Below are 18,915 nucleotides of genomic sequence, written 5' to 3' on the forward strand. Positions count from 1 at the left end.
GGGGGGGGGGAATTGGGGGGAGGTGCGCTGCTATTCTCTTTGCGCATTACTCTGCCGTGGCGTCTGTGCCCCTTCCCCCCAAGCCCTTCAAGCAGGGGCTGCAGACACTGCAATGGGCAGGAAAGCCCAGCCCTCTCCGTTTTGCTGTAAGAAGCTGCTCCTTCTGCCATGGTGGGGAGGGGGTTGGAGGGGTGCATCTACACAACCACGTGCATTGTCTGGAGGTGAAACTAGAGGGCATGGGACACAGGCATGGACAGTGAGCCTCCTGACATCCCAGGGCAGGTGACTGGCAAATTGTGACTGATGTGTGTGTGTGTGTGTGTGTGTGTGTGTGAGTGAAGGGCACCAGGCTAGGTGTCCTCCACCACCTTTGTCCTCTGGCCAGGAACAAGGGCTCTCTGCCCCCTCTTCAGGACTTGGGGTCTTGGGAGCAGAGGGGTTGAGGGGTTGGTGGGTATATGAGGCAGAGGGTGGTGTAATGGGGCCCGCAGAAAGCAGGAACAGGCACATCTCCTTTTGCCATGAAGCATCCAGAGGACAAGGGCAGAGAAGGACATAGAACACCTTCATCCCTGGGTGGAAAGTCTGGAATCTCCCGGTTTGGCATGTGCTAAACCTGGCCGCATTCTGTGGGCACATCACTGGGGGGGGATTTTGCTCCCCTTTCCCCCCACAGCCTTTGAGAGTGGGCTTCTAATACTCCCTGCCCAGGCCTCATCAGTCCTCTACGGCCTGTAGGGGAGACATCGGATGTGTCAAGAGACAGGTGTCTGTGCCAGCCGCAGAGATGCTTCCTCCCTGTCTGCAGCTGGGTGGGGTTGGCTTGAATTATTCATGGGAATGGCTCTGACCTCACCTCTCCTCCCATCTGTCCCCCTTAGGCCTGGTTGGCCTGGCTGGATAAATCACATGTGTCTTCTCCCACCTCTGCCTCATCCCTTAGGGATGTGAAGAGCACACAATGTGTCTGTCCTCCAGAATGCTCACTCAGAGAGTGGTGGACTCATTGACAGAGCTGGGGAGGCTAGGCCACATCTCAAGGTCAAGAGCCAAAGGAGAGGAGAGGAGAGACAGGCCAGTTGGGAAGGCAAGGGGAGGGACCTTCGCCACCCTCCCTCCTCCCCCAGACTCTAGACGGGAATTCCAGAGCCTGGCAGGGGCTGTCAAAGAGCCTGGGGGAGATGTCACGCCCACCCTAGCTGCAGTGCCGAAGGAACACAACAGAATCATTTGCCCGCCAGGAGGAGGACAGGCAGTCACTGGGGACCGAGGCAAGGCTCTGACATCACCAGGAGCCAATGGGAAGAGCCCAGCCAGCCAGAGCCTGTGTGGGCAGCTGCTGGGGCAGTGCTGTCATTGTTTCTATCTGCCTGGTGGATGCCAAGCCACCTCCACTCCTAGCAAAGGGAGAGTGCTCTGCCCCCTGAGTGTCCGTTGGCCCTGGGCAGACTGTAGCTAAGGAGCCTTCTGACTACTTGGCAGGGAGAGCCTGAAGGCACTCCCAGGCAAGTACGAGGTGGCTGGACCATTCATGGCCAAGAATGAGTAAGCCCAGTTAAGTCATCATCAGGAGCCTTGATGTGGAGGTAGATGAAACCTCAGAGGTCATTGGGCCCAACCCCTTCCTTTGATCAACGAGAAGGGATTTACCTAAGACCACACACCTAGGAGCAGGGTGGGATTTGAACTCGAGGCTTTCTACTGGGCCAGGTTGCCATGTTCCACTCTACTGTCCTCTTTCTTCCTCCGGTCCAGGGGCTCTTAACTTTGTGTCAAGGTGGCACTCTGGTCAGAACCATGTTCTTCAAGGCATAAAGGATTGCAAAGGACACCAGTTGTGTGGAATAGAGAAATGTTTTCTCCATCCGAGCTCAGGGGTGCACTTTAAGCCAAATACCAGGGGCAGTGAGGGACCCCAGTGAAGAGGGGAGGCTGGGGGGAGCCTAGAGTCAGCGTTCTGGTCACTGTGAATAAGATGGTGGCTTGTGCCCCTGCTCTCCTCCAGGTTGTGGCCTAGATGGGACCCCCAGTGTCTGTGAGAGGAGAGAAGTAGGCCCTAACGCTCTGAGACCTGAGGGACAACATTCCTGAGTTGTACAAAATGACCTCTGGTGGGCCTTCTAATTGAGATTCGGTCCTTCTGCTCTGAGTCAGAAGAGGGCCATAACCCCATCCTGTGCTGCCATCTTGGGAAGGAAAGAGGAGGCAGAGAAGCCAAGGGGCAAAGAGAGAAACTGACACAGCCAGCCAAGGTCATTGAGGTGGGCTTCTGGTTAAATGGGGTCAGCTGTTGTATGGCTCCATAGGAAAGGTCTCCCCAGCCCTCAGTGCCCTAATACAGGTCCTGCTCCCTTGTGGGACAGTAGTGTTCCAACCTCAGGCAACTCCTTGGAGGCAGTCTAGACAGGATGCCCTGGGGACAAGGTTAGTGCTAAAGAATCAGTCAGTGTCAAGAGAGATGCCTTGGAAGAGTGGAAAAATAGTAGCTAAGATTCACATCTTTTGGAGGTTAGAGGCAGGGGTAAGGTCTTTGGAAGAGCCTGGGGAGGAGGGGAAGACAGCAGCAGCTATGGAGGTGACAGGACCAGGGAGTCGGGCTGGACTGGACGGAGGGAGTGATTGATGATCTTAGGCAGGGTCCAGCCTCCTTGATTCCTCTCCCATGTGACAAGGAAGGTTGGCAAAACCCTCATCTGATACTCTGCCCTCCTTGTTCTCCCATGAATGCCTGGTGCTCATGATTTGAAAGTGAAGGGTCTGGATTTGACCCCTGATTCTGCCCCTCATGAGTTGTGTGACTTTGGAAAAGTCACCTGCCCTTTCTGAGCCTGGGCTTTCTCATCTAAGATGAGGAGTTTGGGACACATAGACTCTGTACCCCCTTCAGATGGAGGAAAGCACTTAGGAAACCTTCGAGTCCTACAAAATGTGCCCTCTTAGCATTGCCCCATGGGCAGTGTTGGGAAAGGAAATATGAGGCTTCCTCTTTGGTAAAGTCCCACCAGGTCCTGCCCTGCTCCTAGCAGCTTTGTTCTCTCACAGGCTGGGACCTCCAACGGCATCATAGAACAGTCTTGGTTTGTGAGTCAGAAAGGTCTCCTGGGCAGAGAGCCGGAGCGACTTAGTCCTGCCCATCCTCGTGCCCCGGGCACCTGCCCTGCTAGCCTGTGCCCCAGACCTGGCTCTTCCTCCCCCCAGGCTCAAAGCCTGGCAACCCGGACACCTGGGTCCAGCATGCTTCCAGCCCCTGTTTCTTCCTCTATGAAATGAGAAACATGGCAGAGTGGAGAGAAGCCTGGAATGGAGCTAGGGGACCTAGCTGTGTGGCCCTGGGCAAGATCTGGCCCTCTCTGGGTTACAGCTCCATCATCTGCTGAATAAGTGGGCTGGGCTGGATGGTTCTAACACCTGAGCCCCCCAAACCCTGCAGACCAGGGAGCAAGCAGGAGGGAGCAGGGGAAGGATGGGGGATGCAGTGACTCAGGCAGATGGCCTCATTGACACTTCCCTGCGGTGTCATCTGTCTGCAAGCCTTGTATCGGCCCCAGGGGAAGGCGCTCTGGGGTTGCTGCTCTGGCCTGTTTTCTTCCTGGGTGCCCTGGTGCGGCAGCTGCAGCCTGACGTGCTCTCATTGACGTCACTGCCCAAGCTGGAGCCTCAGCTACCGTCGCTGCTATGGCTGTTGTTCCCATGGATCAATCTGGGGTCTGGGCCTAGAACATTGACACCTTCCACACCTGGAAGGAGGGACCACGAAAGGAACTTAATAAATGTTTCTAAATGGCAGTGAGGGGGAGGAACCTTTCTGGAGGAGGAAGGTGGCTTTGGGAATTAAGCCTTGAAGAATACTTTGACAATCAGATATAGGGGAGGAGCCATATAGGGATCTGTACAGGGAGCGCCCATTGTAGTACGAGTTGGGGGAAATTATGAGTGGTCCCATTTGGTCGGAGGATAGATATGTGAAAGAAGATAGCAGATAATGAAAGTCAGGTGGGAGCATTGTGGACAGTGTTGAGTATCAGTATAAATAAATTGCTTGTGCCATGGACTCCCTTGGGTAGTCAGTCTGGCAAAGCCCAGGGACCCCTTCTCGAATTGTGTATTTAAATGCACAAAATCAAATAATTGGGATTAGAAAGAAGACCAATTGTATTAAGACACAGCTATCAAAACATTTTTTTTTAACCAAGTTTACAGTCCCCAGGTTCAAGCTCTTGGTCTAAGAAGTATGGTCTTTATTTGGTAGGCGATTAAGAGACGGTGAAGATTTTTGAACGGGAAAGTAGTTTGATGTGAGTAAAACTTCAGGAAGACCAGCCCAATGCTTACTGGGGGACAGATTGGAGGGCAAGAGACAAAAATCAGGGAAGCCAGTTTGTAAGCTGGGTGATGAGGGCTTGGCTTATATCTATGGCAATGAGAATGGAAAGAAAGGAGTGGAGAGGAAATGAAGTATGAAGACACTCCCCAGGATGGGCAAGGGTACAGGGGAGGAGGAAATGGCCCAGCCATGAGTGTGATCACAGCTGAGGCAAAAGGGTCTTTTCCTTCCAAACTCGATCTCTGTGCTCCTTGCATTTTGCTGCTCCTGGAACAGCCTTGGTCTGGCCAGCTTCCCTGAGTTTATGGCTCATTTGCCTTCTGGGTCCCCAAAGACTGCTGCTCCAACAGGGTTTGACATGATTTGGATGAGGAATGGAAAATCTCGCTGGGCATTCTGATGGATGGCCAGAGAGACAGTGTTTTCTTCCATGACTGCAAGCTGTGGTCTGGAATAGTCTGGTCTGCTTAGGGCCATGCTTACACCTCTAGTTGGGGCAGGGAATTATACATAAGTAAAATAGATGAATTTGATTAAATTTCTTAATAGGGAAGGGAATAAGTATTTTTATAGCAACTATTATGTTCCAGGTACTGTGCTGACCACTCGTACAAATAGTATATCATTTGATCCTCATGACAGAATTGGGTGCTATTATTATCCCCATTTTCCAACTGGGAAACTGAGGTAAACATATGTTAGGTGGCTTACCCAGAAGCACACAGTAAGTGTCTGAGTCTGAATTTAAACTCTAGTCTTGATTTCAGGCCAGGCTGGATCACCTAACTGCCTCAAAGTTTTTATGCAACAAAAAACAATGCATCTGGCATAAAAAGGAGAGAAAAATATTGGAGGGGGGAGGTTTTCCATAACTATTTCTGATAAAATTCTAAAATCTGTGGCTATAAGGAACTGGTGCAGATTTATGAGAGTCAGATACATTCCCCAGCAGAAGAATGGTCAAAAGTCATGAGCAGGCAGTTTTCGAAAAAAAAAAAAAGAAGCACAAATTGTCAGTAACTACTCTTAAAAATCAGAGAAATAGAAAATAACAACTCTGAGATACCCCCCCCCCTCTGCCCACTGAACTCTTGAATTCAGTTTAAAATTCTAAGATTCTGTGCTGGCTATGAAGACACAAGCAGTGCCGACAGGCTGCAAATTGGTACAAATCTGAAAGCAATCTAGCATCCAGCAGGGAGAGTTAGGGAGCTGTTGGTGCCCTTTGACCCAGTGATCCTATCCCCAAGATGGTTCCCTGAGGATAACATTGAAAGCAACAATATAACAAGAGCAAAGATCTATATCTGTGTATGATTATAAAGACTGGTGTACATGTACACACATGTACGTATAGATATAAACATATTATATATACTTATATATAATAAATACATATGTATAGATATGAATATATATTAATAAATAATGTTTTAAAATTTGTGAGGAAGTTGGTTTGGGTTAATAAATAGTTTCTTATTCACCTAATTTTAAGAAGTTAAGTTTAGAAAAAATTATAAAGACTTGAGGAACAGGGTTAGGGTTAGTTGTTTGGATACAGTATGATGCTTGGATGAATGGTAACTGTCTCCTTATTTTCTAGGAACATGACATAGAGACCCCCTATGGCCTTCTCCATGTGGTGATTCGGGGCTCTCCCAAGGGAAACCGCCCTGCCATCCTCACCTACCATGATGTGGGGCTCAACCGTAAGTACAACCTCTCTTCTGCCCCTATGGTGAAAGTCTCTGACTTTGATTCACTTTCATCTCTCTCCTGTGCCTCCGTTTCCTTACCTGAAAATAAGAAGGTTGGGCCAGATAATCTCAGAGTTCTTTCCCAGCTTTAAAATTGGTTGGAGTTCAGTTCAATGCCAGATTAGGGAAACAAAACTAGGAAGGGACATCTACAATGTTCCCTTTCACCTTCATAACAACTCTGGAAGTTGGTGGTTGAGCTTGAATATATCACATTCTGAAGGACATTGGGCTTCTTTTGTTTCCCAAAAATTAATTAAAACTTATTATAATCCCTGACATTTATATAGTGCTTTCAGGTTTGCAAAGCACTTTTCACCCATGACCTTATTTAAGCCTCACATTGACCCTTTGAGGCAGGGTACTACAGAAATTCTTCTCCCCATTTGAACAGATGAAGGAACTGAGGTGAGAGGTAAGTGACTTGTCCAGTCTCACAGCTAGTGCTAAAAGTAGCAGATCTCTCAGTGGCTGCAGCTCTACAGTGCTCTCCCCACAATGCTACCTTGTTATCAAAATGCTGCCAGAATCTCAGAGTTGGAGGGACCTCCCATCTCCCACCTCTCGCCTTCCTTGGGCTGACTCAGACCTGCACAAGACTTCCCCACACACACATCTATAAAAAGTGCCCTTTTGAAGTTTCAAGACAGTAAGCATGGCAGGGCAGAGCGGAGGGGCGGAGAGGACCTCCTTTCTCTTGGTTCTGTGTCAATTAACACAAATCTTCCAACTGGGTTCTTTCTTAATAAGGCATCTTTACTGAAGATCAACTCACAATTCCCGAGCCATTTCCTCATTCTCCTCTGTGTTTTCCCTACTGGTCACTCCAGTTTTTCCTTCTCTACTCGCTAGTGTTCTTTCTTCCTCATCTTCGCAGACTCTTCAATAGCCCATCCTCTCTCCTTCCTCACCCCATCCCCCAACTCATGCTGAGCGCTTTTCCCAAACTTTGGACCTCTCTGGGTCCTATTCCTTGCCTCTGGATGCCTTGGTAAAGGAGTCTGCCTTCTCACTGAGGCAGATAAGTGGTTCAGTGGATAGTGCTGGACTTTAGAAAGACCTGAATTCTAATCTAGCCTCAGAAAAATACTAGCTGTGTGATCTTGGACAAGTCACTTAACTGTTTAACTCAGTTCCTCATCTGCAAAATGAGCTGGAGAAGGAAATGGCAAACCACTCCAGTATCTCTGCCAAGAAAATCCCAAACGGGGTCACGGAGAGTTGGACTGAAATAACTGAACGATAACATAAAATGCTAGTAGTTCTTATTATTTTTATTATTCATTTCCTTGCATTCAAAGTTTAGACCAGCACAGAATTATTGGGGTTAAAGCCTGAGGAGGGGGCAGTATTTAGAGGCAGTAAAGAAGTATAGAGAACAGTCAGAGGAGACAAGAGAAAGTGGAGAGGGACCAGGAGTGAGGAGGAGGGGAGGTCTGCCCTGTCCAAGAGTGGCACCAGCTGCCTTGGGAGGGAGTTTGCTCCCCTCCACTTGAGGTCTTCAAGGGAAGGCTGGGGGACCACTTGTTGAATTGGGCTGTTATTCAGGTGTCAGTTGGTTGGACTAACTGACCCCCTGAGGTCATTTCCAACTCTTAGAGTCAGAGACCCTGGGTTCAAATCCCAGCTCTGACACACTGCTGGTGGGGCCTTGGACCTCTGTTTCTTCATCTGTAAAAAAAAAAATGAGGTTAGCCCCAGACTCCTTATGTCCATTTCAGCTCCAAACCTTTGGTCCTGGTGGATTTGGCAGGTAAAGTCAGGGAGGAGGAAGGAGGAAGGGGAAGGTGAAAACTGGGCCAGAATTCTAGTGCCAGGGCCTGCTGGGCTAGGACGGCTCCAGCCATGACCCTGGCACTTAACACAGTGCCTGGCATGTGATAAATGTTTATTGAATTGAAGGGGCAGGGAGGGAGCCTTAGTAGCCTCCTAGACCCCCCCGCCCCGACTTTGTCCCACCAAGAGCTCACCTGCTTCTTTCCAGACAAGCTCTGCTTCAATGCTTTCTTCAACTTTGAAGACATGCAGGAGATTACCAAGCACTTTGTGGTGTGCCATGTGGATGCACCCGGGCAGCAGGCAGGGGCCTCACAGTTCCCTCAGGGGTATGTACTTCTCTTGTCTGCCCCACCCACCTCCCCATCCGCCTGCTCCAAGCAGTGGGATGGGGGCTGCCGCTGGGCCATCACCCTTGGGCCCCCCTGCCATATGCTGCCTAGACAGACACCTGGAAGTGGTTGGGTTAGAAATCTCAAATCAGTGTAGAGATCTCCTCACCCCTCCAGGTTCCCCAGGGGCCAGAGCACTATCCCCCTCCTCCTCCTCCTTCTCCTCCTCTTCTCCCTCTTCTTCCTCCCTCTCCTTCTCCCCATCCTCCCTCCTCCCTCTTCCTCCCAATGGGTATAAGAAGTATGACCTCCACCACCAACCTGAGGAGTGGGGAGGGGGTGGGGAGGCCCACCCTGCCTAGCCAGGTCCCACCCTCTGTCTCCAGCTCCCTCCACACTCCCCCCACTGATGCCTGCTCCTTGATGTGTGGTCCCCAGGTATCAGTTTCCCTCGATGGAACAGCTTGCTGCTATGGTCCCCAGCGTGATCCAACACTTTGGGTGAGTTCCTCAGTCCCAGACATCTGTTGTTGCCTTGTACCCTGGGGGGTGCAGGGGTGGCTGGTGCAGGGGGAAGGTTCCAGTTGCAGGTGGCCCTGCCTTTCTCTTGAGCCATGCAGGGCAGGCTGTGACCTGATGGATGGGGGGCCCCGAGTCCCACAGGTTCTATGGAAGTAATCCCCAGTCTCTTCTGGGCATTTACCGCCATGGTCTCCCTCAGGTTCAAGTATGTGATTGGCATTGGGGTTGGAGCTGGAGCCTATGTCCTGGCCAAGTTTGCGGTGAGTACCTGTAGTCCTTGGGAAGGAGTGGGCGGGAGCAGAACCTCCTGGCTGCCCTCCCCTCCCAGAGTGATGCAGTACTTTGCCCTCCCTTTGCTTCTGGCACCCCCTGCTCCTCCTGCCGCCTTCCTCTTCACACTCATCACACCTCCTGGTAACACTGCCCTTTTCACATCCGTCATCTCTCCTCACCTTCACAACAACCTAGTGTACTGGGAGAGAGATTTTTACCCCACTTTACAAATGGGGAAACTGAGGTCTAGAGAGGTCAGTCACAGCCCTGCAATGGCAAGATCCAAGAGGGAATTTGGATCTCCTGACTGTGGTCCCTCCACAGTAAATACTGACTGGGAACAGACAGGAACTGGGCATGCCCTGGAATTCACCCCCTTGTATCCCAAGCTGCCCCTTCCTGGAGGGGCCCCCTAACCACCACCACCCCCATACTTCCCTTTCTCATCTGCAGCTGATCTTCCCTGACCTTGTTGAGGGTCTGGTGCTCATGAACATTGACCCCAATGGCAAAGGATGGATTGACTGGGCAGCTACCAAGGTGAGAAGTGGGGTTGGGACGATGGAGGAGGAGTAGGGCAAAGGGCAAGGCAGGCGTCATCCTCTCCCTTGACCACTCACTCCTGGCGATCTCTCTTTGCTTTCAGCTCTCAGGCTTGACAAGTACTTTACCTGACACAGTTCTTTCTCACCTGTTCAGCCAGGTAAGGGAAAGGTCTAACATCCTCTTGTTCTCCTTGGGCCTGGGAGCAGGGATTTGTAGGGATTTGGGGAAACTCCAGGGCCTGTGGGGATCTGGGGATCTGAAAATCTCAGCCACACCTCTGGGAACAGGGCCTGATCTGGCACCCAACCATCCTCAAAGGGAAGGGAAGGAGGAAGGAAGGAAAGAAAAGAAACAAGCATTTATTGAGCGCCTACTGTGTGCCAGGCACTTTACTAATTAGGATCTGGCTTGATCCTCACAACAACCCTGGGAGGTAGGTCCTCTTATTATCCCCATTTTACAGAGGAGGAAACTGAGGCAGACAGAGGTTAAGTGACTTACCCAGAGTCTCACAGCTAGTGTCTGACGCTGGATTTAACTCAGGCTTCCAGACTCCAGGCCCAACACTCTAGCCCCCCACTGATTGACAGGTGTGTTGCTAGGTGTGAGCCAGGACCCCAAGTCTTAGCCTCAGGTCTTTCTGAGGCCAAATTCCACCTCCCTTCTCACCCACCACTCCTCCAGCAGCCTCACTGAGACCTGCCTGAAGTTTCCACGTCACCCGAGAGAATGTTATGGCACATTCTGCTCTGAGTCAAACCATGAAAGCACCGACTGTATGCCCGGTCCTTGCTAAGGGCTGGGGATACCCAGATAAAAATGACAGAAAGCCAACCACCCAATCTGAGGAACTCATAGCCTGATGGGGAAGACAGCCCTGTACAAAGAAGATAAATACAGGCTGGACTGGAGACAGCCTCCGAGGGAAGGAGCAGAAGGAGGCACGTTAGTGAGCCTTAGAGGAGAAATCCCAGAAGCACCTCCAAGTGGGAATGTAGAGGGAATGAGACTTGAAGCACCAGGTCCAGCTCAGTGGGCGCCGAGCCCTTTGCCCGACTTCTGCTCTGGGGCCCTTGGAGTCCTTTACTCGGCTGTGCTGCCTGGATGGGGCAGGGAGAGGGGCAGGGGAAGCTTGGACAGACCTCAGAGCGTGTGGAGAGTTCTCAAGGCTCCTCACTTCTCTGAGATCTCTTTCCTGATCCTCCATCCCATCCCTGAACTAAGCCACCTTTCTTGGAACCCAGAAACATCCAGGAGGCAGTCAGCAGAGGGCCAGAGCTTTATTTTTTCTTTAAAAACAATTTCTATGGGTTAGTGTTTTCTAAACACCAATAACACACACACATATACAAACAGCTCTGAAAGCCAGGGCTAGAACTGTCCATCGGGGGACCTTGAGGCCTCTCTAGTCTCCCCCCAGTCACTCTTGTCCTTTTCTTGGGGGGCCTAGGAGGAGCTGGTGAACAACACAGAGTTGGTACAAAGCTATCGGCAGCAGATCAGCAACACCGTGAATCAGTTTAACCTTCAGCTCTTCTGGAACATGTACAACAGGTGTGATCAGACTGGGACTGAGGCTGCATGTGGGGCTTCTTCTGCCCATCACCCTTCCCCAGCCCAGCCCTTTCCTCAGCTCCTGCCCCATCCATCCTTCCCTGCCCTTATTCCCATGCTTGTCCTGTGCTCCCATCCACACCCCTACTCTTGTGCTCTTCCTCATCCACCTGAGCTCTGTTTGTGACTCTTCAGCCTCAGAAAGAGCTGGAGTTGGTACAGCTTGGCCATGTGGCAGATCCTACCCCACCAGGGCTGCTGCTGGGCTCTCAGGCCATTCTACCCCCAGACAACTTGGAGTCAGGGCAGGAGCCTCCCTGGAATCAGGTCTCATCTAAGGACAGAACAGAGCTGGGGTAGACAGGTAGAGTGCTTACCTTGCCATGGGCTAGCCCTACTTCTTAGTGTAGAACTTGGCTTCCCCTGCTCTGCCTTGACCTACTTAGACACACTAAGCTAAGGGGTAAATATCAGCTTGACTGTGTCACCTGGCTGGGTGCAGGAATGCTGGCCCAATGTGTTGTGATGTATTGATGGGTTTCTTCTGAGATTTCCATGGCTCAGTTGAAAGCTGTCTAAAACGTGGCTAGCCCCAATCGTCTGCTTCTGTTTCACTTCCATAAGAAGCAGTGAAATTTAATGGAAAGAGTACTGGGGCCATTTTGTAGGATAAGTCACTTTCCTTTTCTGTGAAATGGTGGTGGCCGACTAGATGAACTTGGAAGCAAGATGTTGGGCAATATGGAGGCTAGTCATTATCACAGCTTGGTGCATTTGAAGCTGGCTAAATGTTAGCACCCAAGGAATAGCCATAATTTAATGGCTCAATGTCAGCTTGAGAAGAGGGGTCTCTGGGGGAATACTCTAGAAATCTTCTGTTGGCCCTGCCTTATTGACATTTTCTAGCTAGCTACCATGCTTATCAAATGTTTTAGGTTATAGGCAAAATGCTAGTGGAGATAGCAAATATGTTGATAGTAGTCTGAGGCCACAAAGAGCTAGAAAAGCTAGAATGGCAGGCTGAGCCTAAGATGAAATTTAATAGTATCAAATGCAAAGTCTTACACTTTGGTTCAAGAAATCAACTTCACAAGTATGGGAAAAGACGTGGGGGTGTTGGTGGCCTGCAAAGCTCAACACAATTCAACAGTGTGCACCCCCAAAAGCTAGAACTATCTTTGGCCATGTCAAGAGAAGTGTGATGCTGAGGTCTAGGGCAGTGAAGGACCCATAGTATTCTGCCCTCGTTGACTGCAGATGGAATGTTGTGTCCAATTCCCACCACCACATTTTAAGATGGATGTCAATAGAAGCAGGGGTTGTCTGGAAGGTTCAAGCAGTATGGCCAAGGGTATTAAGACTGTGTTCTGTGAGCTTTGATTGAAGGAACTGGTTAATGGCTAGAAGCCTGGAGAAGAGGCCATTATCAAGGATGCAAAGAGCTGATGTGGGGGGACTGGACTTGTTAATTGCCCAGAGTGTAGAAGCAGGAGCAATGGGTAGAAATGGAAAAGGAGTGAATTTAAGCTTAGGACAAAATTTGCTAAAAACTGGAGTTATCTAAAAGCAGAACGAACGACCTTGGGAATTGGTTGCTTGGTTGTCCCTGGGAGGTCTTTACTCAGAAGAACCTACTTGTTAGGTGTGTTCTTAGGGAGGAGAATCTTTTTCAAGGGGCACCAGGTATAGCCCTTGAGGTCCCTTTGAACTCTTCTAGCTCTAAACTATAGGACTGTGACCTCTCCCCAAACCAAAGCCATGGGGATGGCAGAAGTTCAGTCCTGGGGTAGCCTCAGCATGGTCTGCATATGGCCTTGGGAACATCCCTTTCACCCTCTTCTTCCACTCATTCTCCCCTTGCCTAGCCGCAGAGATCTGGACATAAATCGGCCTGGGACAGTCCCCAACGCCAAGACCCTTCGGTGAGTGGCCCTGCATCTGCTCTTTGTGCCCAGTCCCAGCCCCTACCTGGTCCTCGAAAGCCTCCTAATACTCTTTTCCCCTTTTGTGTTTCAGCTGCCCGGTGATGCTTGTGGTAGGGGACAATGCACCTGCAGAGGATGGGGTGGTAAGTAGAGTGCTAACCTCAAATGCACCCAGAGGGAGGGATCAGGCGCTGGCACGAGGCCAGCAAGGAGCATGCATCCTGCATCCCAGGGTTCGAACCCTGTGTTCAGCTGTGCGCCTTTCCGGCTGACGTGTCCTGCCTCCGAACACAGGTGGTGCAGGTGTGCTCTGCAGCTCGCTTCTCTGGGCACACTGAGGCCTGGATCCATTTGGGAGAGGCTGGGATAGGAGGTGCTGTTTGGCCCATCTCATGTTCCGACATTTTCATTGGCTTCCCCTGTAAATATTCTTGAGACCCTGTCTCATCGCCCCAAGCACTGTGCACTGCTGCTCTCCCCCCCTTCTTTCTGCCTGTTCCCCCCGAGAGCCCATCCCCACCCTCCCCTTCTTGGGTCATTGTTCCCCACCCTGTGTCTCTTCCTGTCCCAGCCAACAACACCTTTGTCACCCAGTGTGGCAACCTGGTGTCGAGCTTCTGCCTCAGGTGTGCCCAGGTATCTCTAGGCCAGGCAAAAAGCCAGACCATGGCCCCTGTGTGAAGTCACTGCTGTTTGTCTCTGATGGCCTTCTACCTCTTTTCTTCCTTGCTTTTCTCAAGCCTGAGGTCTCGCTCTCTCTCCTAGCTGGCTGTTCACTCATCCTGGTAATAGGTTAACAGGAAGTGAAGATGTGTTAGCTGAGGCTGGTTCAGGGATAGATGTTGGAATTGGTCCAAAGGTCCTCTCAAAGCACCTTTCCATCTGCTTCTTGGTGGGGCATTCTGGGAGAGTGACCCTGCTCCCATCTTAAAGGAAGGAGGGGGCCCATCCCCAGAACAGCAGTGTGTTACAGGGGGTAGAATGCTGTGCACATAAGACAGAGAGACAGCTGCTGACTCTTCAAGGCTTGGTGAGCCTTTTCTCAGCCTCCTTCAGAGGCATATTGAAAGGAAAAGTGCCCTGTGATCTTTGCAGCTCTAAGGAAACCAGGGCTGATCCTCCTCTCCCCTCCTCCCCAGGAGGTATTCACCTTAGCCAGCCTCAGGGGTTAAACTAGCTGGGGATGGCCAGGCAGCTGGGTGACACATTGGAGATCAGACACCTGAGTTCAAATCCTGCCTCAGAAACTTAACCTAAGCATGGCTCCACTTAACCACTTTACCTCAGTTTTCCCATCTACAAAGTGGGGATAATCATAGCACCTGCCTCATGGAAATATAGGAGAATCAAATGCAATAACATATGTAAAGAAAGCATGTTGCAAACCTTGTATAAGTGCTGGCAATTACTGTTATTATCATTCCTACAGAATAGGAGAAGACTGCTTGGGGCTGGCACCCAGGTGGGTGCCATTTGACTTTCTAACAGCCTGAAGCTGTTCCTCTTCTCCCCAGGTCGAGTGTAACTCCAAGCTGGACCCAACCAATACCACCTTCCTGAAGGTAATGCTTCCCCAGCAGCTCCTCTTTTCCGGTCTCAGGGACACCTGCTCTTCCCCTCGCTTTACACACAGAGGGATCTCACCTGAATGGTTTGGCCAGTGTCTTAGTGCTAACTCAAAAACACATAAGACTTGAGTCCCTGCATATGTGTGTGTGTGCATGTACAAATGCAGACACACTTATTATGTGGAAAGAATAGAGTTTGCATTCAAATCACTTGAGACATGAAAGTTGGACTTGGGTTTGAATCCAGCTTCTGAAGTTTACTAGCAGCATGATCCCACGCTTCTCTCTTAGCCTCAATTATAAAATGGGGGGATTGGGTTCTTTGACCTTTGAAGCCCCTTCCAACCCTAAAGCCATGATCCTAAGACTTCTCTGGCCCATTTGCCCCTAATTAAGAGAGATCTCTAATACTTGCACCACCCACTTATAAGGGGTTTAGGATCAAGTGGGATGAGGTATATAAAAGGTTTTTTTAAACTTTAAAATGCTATGTAAACTCAGCTCTTATTATCACAGAGGGGTAGAAGGTAGTTGACCATTGAAACAAGGATAGTAAAGCCTTGGTGTTCAGTTCTTGTTCCACTCCTTCCCTCTGCAGATGGCCGACTCTGGCGGACTTCCCCAGGTCACACAGGTGAGTTCCTTTCTCCAGAAGATACACATATCAAGTCCTTTGTCGGGGCACCTTCCCCTCCCTAAGCTGTCAGTCAGCACAGGGATATGACTGCTGGCCCAGCCAAAGGTGACCGGTCTGCCCCTCTTTTGGTGGAAGGGGCAGGGCAGGGATCCCAGGGACCCCATGGAATGGGTCCTCTCCTGGCTCTTTACTGATATATTTCTGTCTTCCTCTCCTACAGCCCGGGAAACTGACTGAAGCCTTTAAGTACTTCCTTCAAGGCATGGGCTACAGTAAGTGCAAATCCCATAGACAGTTTAGCCACTAAGGCTGAGGTGGACAACAGTGACCCGCCAAGACCCAAGTTGGGGGAGAGAGAGCACAGGGGCCCATGGAGTGACAGAATGGAAGGCAAGGGTCCATAGAGGGTGTCTGACTTTGGAATACCTCCATGCCATAGTGAATCATACAAGTCTGTGCCATGTTAGTAGAGTCTGCGTGGGAGAGCTAAGGTCTCTCCAGAGGCGGGTCTCCCTTAATAGGCACGTGTATATGGACAAGCATAGGTGAGCCTGGTGGGCCATCCCCATGGCTCACTCACAGGAAGCAAGTCTTTGGTGACCTCACCTACTTTCCCATTAACCTGAGCTGAAAGAACCCATTACAATTACCCAGAATGCACTTGCCCATCACAAGACAAAAGACATCTTTCCATTGCACAGCAAGGTGTATAGGCCTTGAAGGGTGAGACACCCCTAGGGAGGTGTGCATCCCATGGCCTGGAGGTGGAGGGAGAGAGGGGAACATTTACCTTTGGTACACTGAGCTGTGGGGTAAAGAACTGTGAATAGCTGGCTTCCAAGTTCTTGGAAACCACATGGTGACCTTAGCAGCCCAGGGAATTATCTGCCCTATTTTCCACAAGGTGTACAGTCCTGAGGTTTGTTCCTTTCTGTCCTGGGGAAGGAACCAGACAAGTGGGCAGGACTTGATAAAGACTGTCCTAATGCAACAGCCTTGGTCATTCAGGCCCTAGGTCTGGGCCCATGGCATTAAGTGATTCATTTCCTGGGTGAACAACTCTTGGAGCCAGGTCCTACTCCCAGGTGGATTATGGGTCCCCAAACCCAGGATGTCAATGTTGCTCAGGAAACAGGCTGCGGAGGGATCCTAGGGTCCTGGTTTGTTGCCCGTGACCAAACATACCAAGGGGGCAGGGCTGGAAGTGAGGGGAAAAGCAATGGAATGGTTGGGGTATTGTGCCCATTGGAGAAATGATTATGGCGGTGCTTTGGCTTCTCCAGAAGCCCAGAATGGAAGGCAGTGGTTCCAGGCTGCCCTCGTCCTGCCTCCCTGTCCCCTTCTCCCACTACAAGGAAGGAAAGGAAAGAAGCACAATGGTCGTTTTTACCACACCTGCTGGGACATGCAGTCCTTCCCCTCAAACCTCTATCACCACCATATAACACCCAGTGTGTCCCTGCACACACACACACACACACACACACGCACGCACGCACGCACACGATAGCCAGCGTGTTCTGGAGTTTACTATGACAAAAACTCAGCATTATGGAATCTATGCGCCACCATCAGCCCCTTTGTCCCAGGGGTACCCCACGCAGGGGCCCCTCTGCATTTACCTACACATTCATCTCTTCCAGGAGGCTCATGCACTCCCATACCCTCCCAGGCATCTGCCCAAATGTTTTCCAAGTCCCAGTAATCTGCTAGCTGTCTTCCTAGACCTTGGCACCTGTATCCTCAGAGAGATAGGAAGTCACTAATGAGATCACAGCACAGGGATCTACAATTCAGGTCTCCGAGTTCCCAGGCTGCTTTGTTCAAGATGAACTGCACTGGTCACAATAAAGCAAAGGGACGAGGTCAGGGAAAGGAGAAGCGCCGCCCACCAGATGGGCCAGACACCAGCAAGAGCTCATGGGGTGTGTGCTGAAGGAAGGAGAGGATGAACAGGGAGCTCCTGTTACACTTGGGCAAGGAGGGTTTGGGAGGGTGGATAGGCCATGTCCCCTGTCCTGGTCTGGATGGGAGTTGAATGACGTCTTCTGGCTTTCACCAGGGTTCTGTGACCTGCTGCCTTGCCCTTTCAGGTGGTGGCCTAGCCTGAGTGGGCTCCCAGCCCCCATGGGGCAGCCATGGGCTTGAGGGAAGGGCAGAGTCTCCCACACATCCTGTCCCGCTCTCCATCTGTCTTCCTTTCTCTATCTCTGTCTTTTCTGTGACACTGACTCCCCCTGTCCCCGGGAGACCAAATTCTCCAACCCATGTTTTCTATCCCCCCTCCCCCCGCCCCTTCTCTTGCTCTCTTATCTTCTCTCTTAGTTGCATACTTGAAGGACCGAAGGCTGAGCGGAGGTGCAGGTATCCCCTTCACGTTTGTCACCTGTTCTGGCCCCCATCCACCTGCTGCATGGACACCCCCCCTTTCCTCCACCCCCTTTCTATATGCATCACTGCAGGAGAGTTCTACTGGTTTGGGCCCCTAGCTGCTTTGTAGCTCACTGTCCACCTGCCCCAAGGAGTGACCTTTGCCACCAGGAATCAGGGGAAAGCCTGCGCTGTCACCCGATTCCTACTTCTTGAATAATTAGTGTTCTAGAGCCCCGAGAATTCCAAACCAGGGAGCAGAGTCAGTGGAGGCAGGAGGGACTGAACCTGGTTGGGTACAGAGGGTCTTGACCCCTGTACACACTGTCCAGCCCAGAAGATGGTGAAGCACACATTTTCTACAGATAGAGGAGGTAACAAGAAGGCATGAGTTTGTTCCTGCTTCTCAGGCCTCTGAGCTCTGAATCAGTTAGCTGTCAAGGTAGTCTGAATTCTTAAGACCTCAGGTTCTCCTTTTTGGACTTTTGAAGAGTGGGGTCCTCCCTACTCTGTACCCTCCACTGTGAGCCATCAGCCCTCTGCTTCTGTAGTCTGCAAACTGAGGAGTGTTTGATGAGCTGCTCCAAAGGGAGGGTCGGAGATAGCGCCACTTTCCCTCCTTGGACAATCCAGCACATCCTAGGGGGATTCTGAGATAATCTAGCACACTGGGACTCAGCAATGCATGGCTAGACCATCCCCGATCCCCTAAACTGGACTTCCTCCCCCAGTTTGCCCCCAGACCCTTCTCTCCCCAGAAGTCGCCCTTGAAGGGCATGGACATCAGTGCTGAGGTGAGCCCTTGTGTGAGCTGGCCACGCTGTGCCCTAGTGCCATGTCCCCCTCGGCTACCATTAGCTTGGCAGTGCCCCCTCCCCCTTACCGCATGCTCCCAGCCTAGAGTGAGTGAGCTGAGAACACTGTCCACCAGTGGGACCCAGTGGCCAGAAGTACTGGCTCCTCAGACAGCTGGATGAAGCAGGAACTCGCTGCTGGCTGCTTTGCTTGTGTGCTGTTCCCTCCCACTCACTGGTCTCCTGGCACCTACCTACCAGGCCTAATGCTGCCATGTTTCTCTCTCTCTCCCCACTCCCTCCTCACTTTTTTGTCTCGGTTTTCCTCCCTCTTTCTCTCTCCCTCCCTTTTTGTTTCTCCCTTCCTTTCTCTTGTCCCCTTTCCTCTCCCCTACCCTCTCCTCTCCCTTCTTCCTCTCCATTTCTTTCTCCCTCTTTTCCTCTCCCCATTGCCCTCTTCTTTCTCTCCCCTACCCTCTTCTCTTTATCCCTCTTTCCTCTCTCCATTTCTCTCTCCCTCCCTTTTCCTCTCTC

General features: G+C 51.1%; 1 protein-coding gene across 4 annotated transcripts in view; it reads left to right on the top strand.

The window, feature by feature from the left end:
• Positions 1-18,915, top strand: part of NDRG4 (NDRG family member 4) — a 77,851-nt gene that overhangs the window by 55,555 nt on the left and 3,381 nt on the right. For 3 of the 4 annotated variants that reach the window (XM_069087621.1, XM_069087622.1, XM_069087619.1), the window contains 13 exons: positions 5,931-6,036; positions 8,069-8,189; positions 8,631-8,693; positions 8,914-8,974; positions 9,441-9,527; positions 9,634-9,690; positions 10,984-11,087; positions 12,953-13,009; positions 13,104-13,155; positions 14,527-14,574; positions 15,179-15,214; positions 15,438-15,489; positions 17,543-17,581. In XM_069087621.1, the coding sequence (XP_068943722.1) occupies positions 5,931-6,036; positions 8,069-8,189; positions 8,631-8,693; positions 8,914-8,974; positions 9,441-9,527; positions 9,634-9,690; positions 10,984-11,087; positions 12,953-13,009; positions 13,104-13,155; positions 14,527-14,574; positions 15,179-15,214; positions 15,438-15,489; positions 17,543-17,581 (883 nt within the window). The remainder of the gene's footprint in view (positions 1-5,930; positions 6,037-8,068; positions 8,190-8,630; positions 8,694-8,913; positions 8,975-9,440; positions 9,528-9,633; positions 9,691-10,983; positions 11,088-12,952; positions 13,010-13,103; positions 13,156-14,526; positions 14,575-15,178; positions 15,215-15,437; positions 15,490-17,542; positions 17,582-18,915) is intronic. The other variant, XM_069087620.1, reaches the window with a different exon arrangement.

Source organism: Petaurus breviceps, unplaced genomic scaffold (assembly GCF_028583685.1).
Source record: "Petaurus breviceps papuanus isolate PSGF00001 unplaced genomic scaffold, PetGlider_PUasm1.0 182, whole genome shotgun sequence".
NCBI lineage: Eukaryota > Metazoa > Chordata > Mammalia > Diprotodontia > Petauridae > Petaurus > Petaurus breviceps.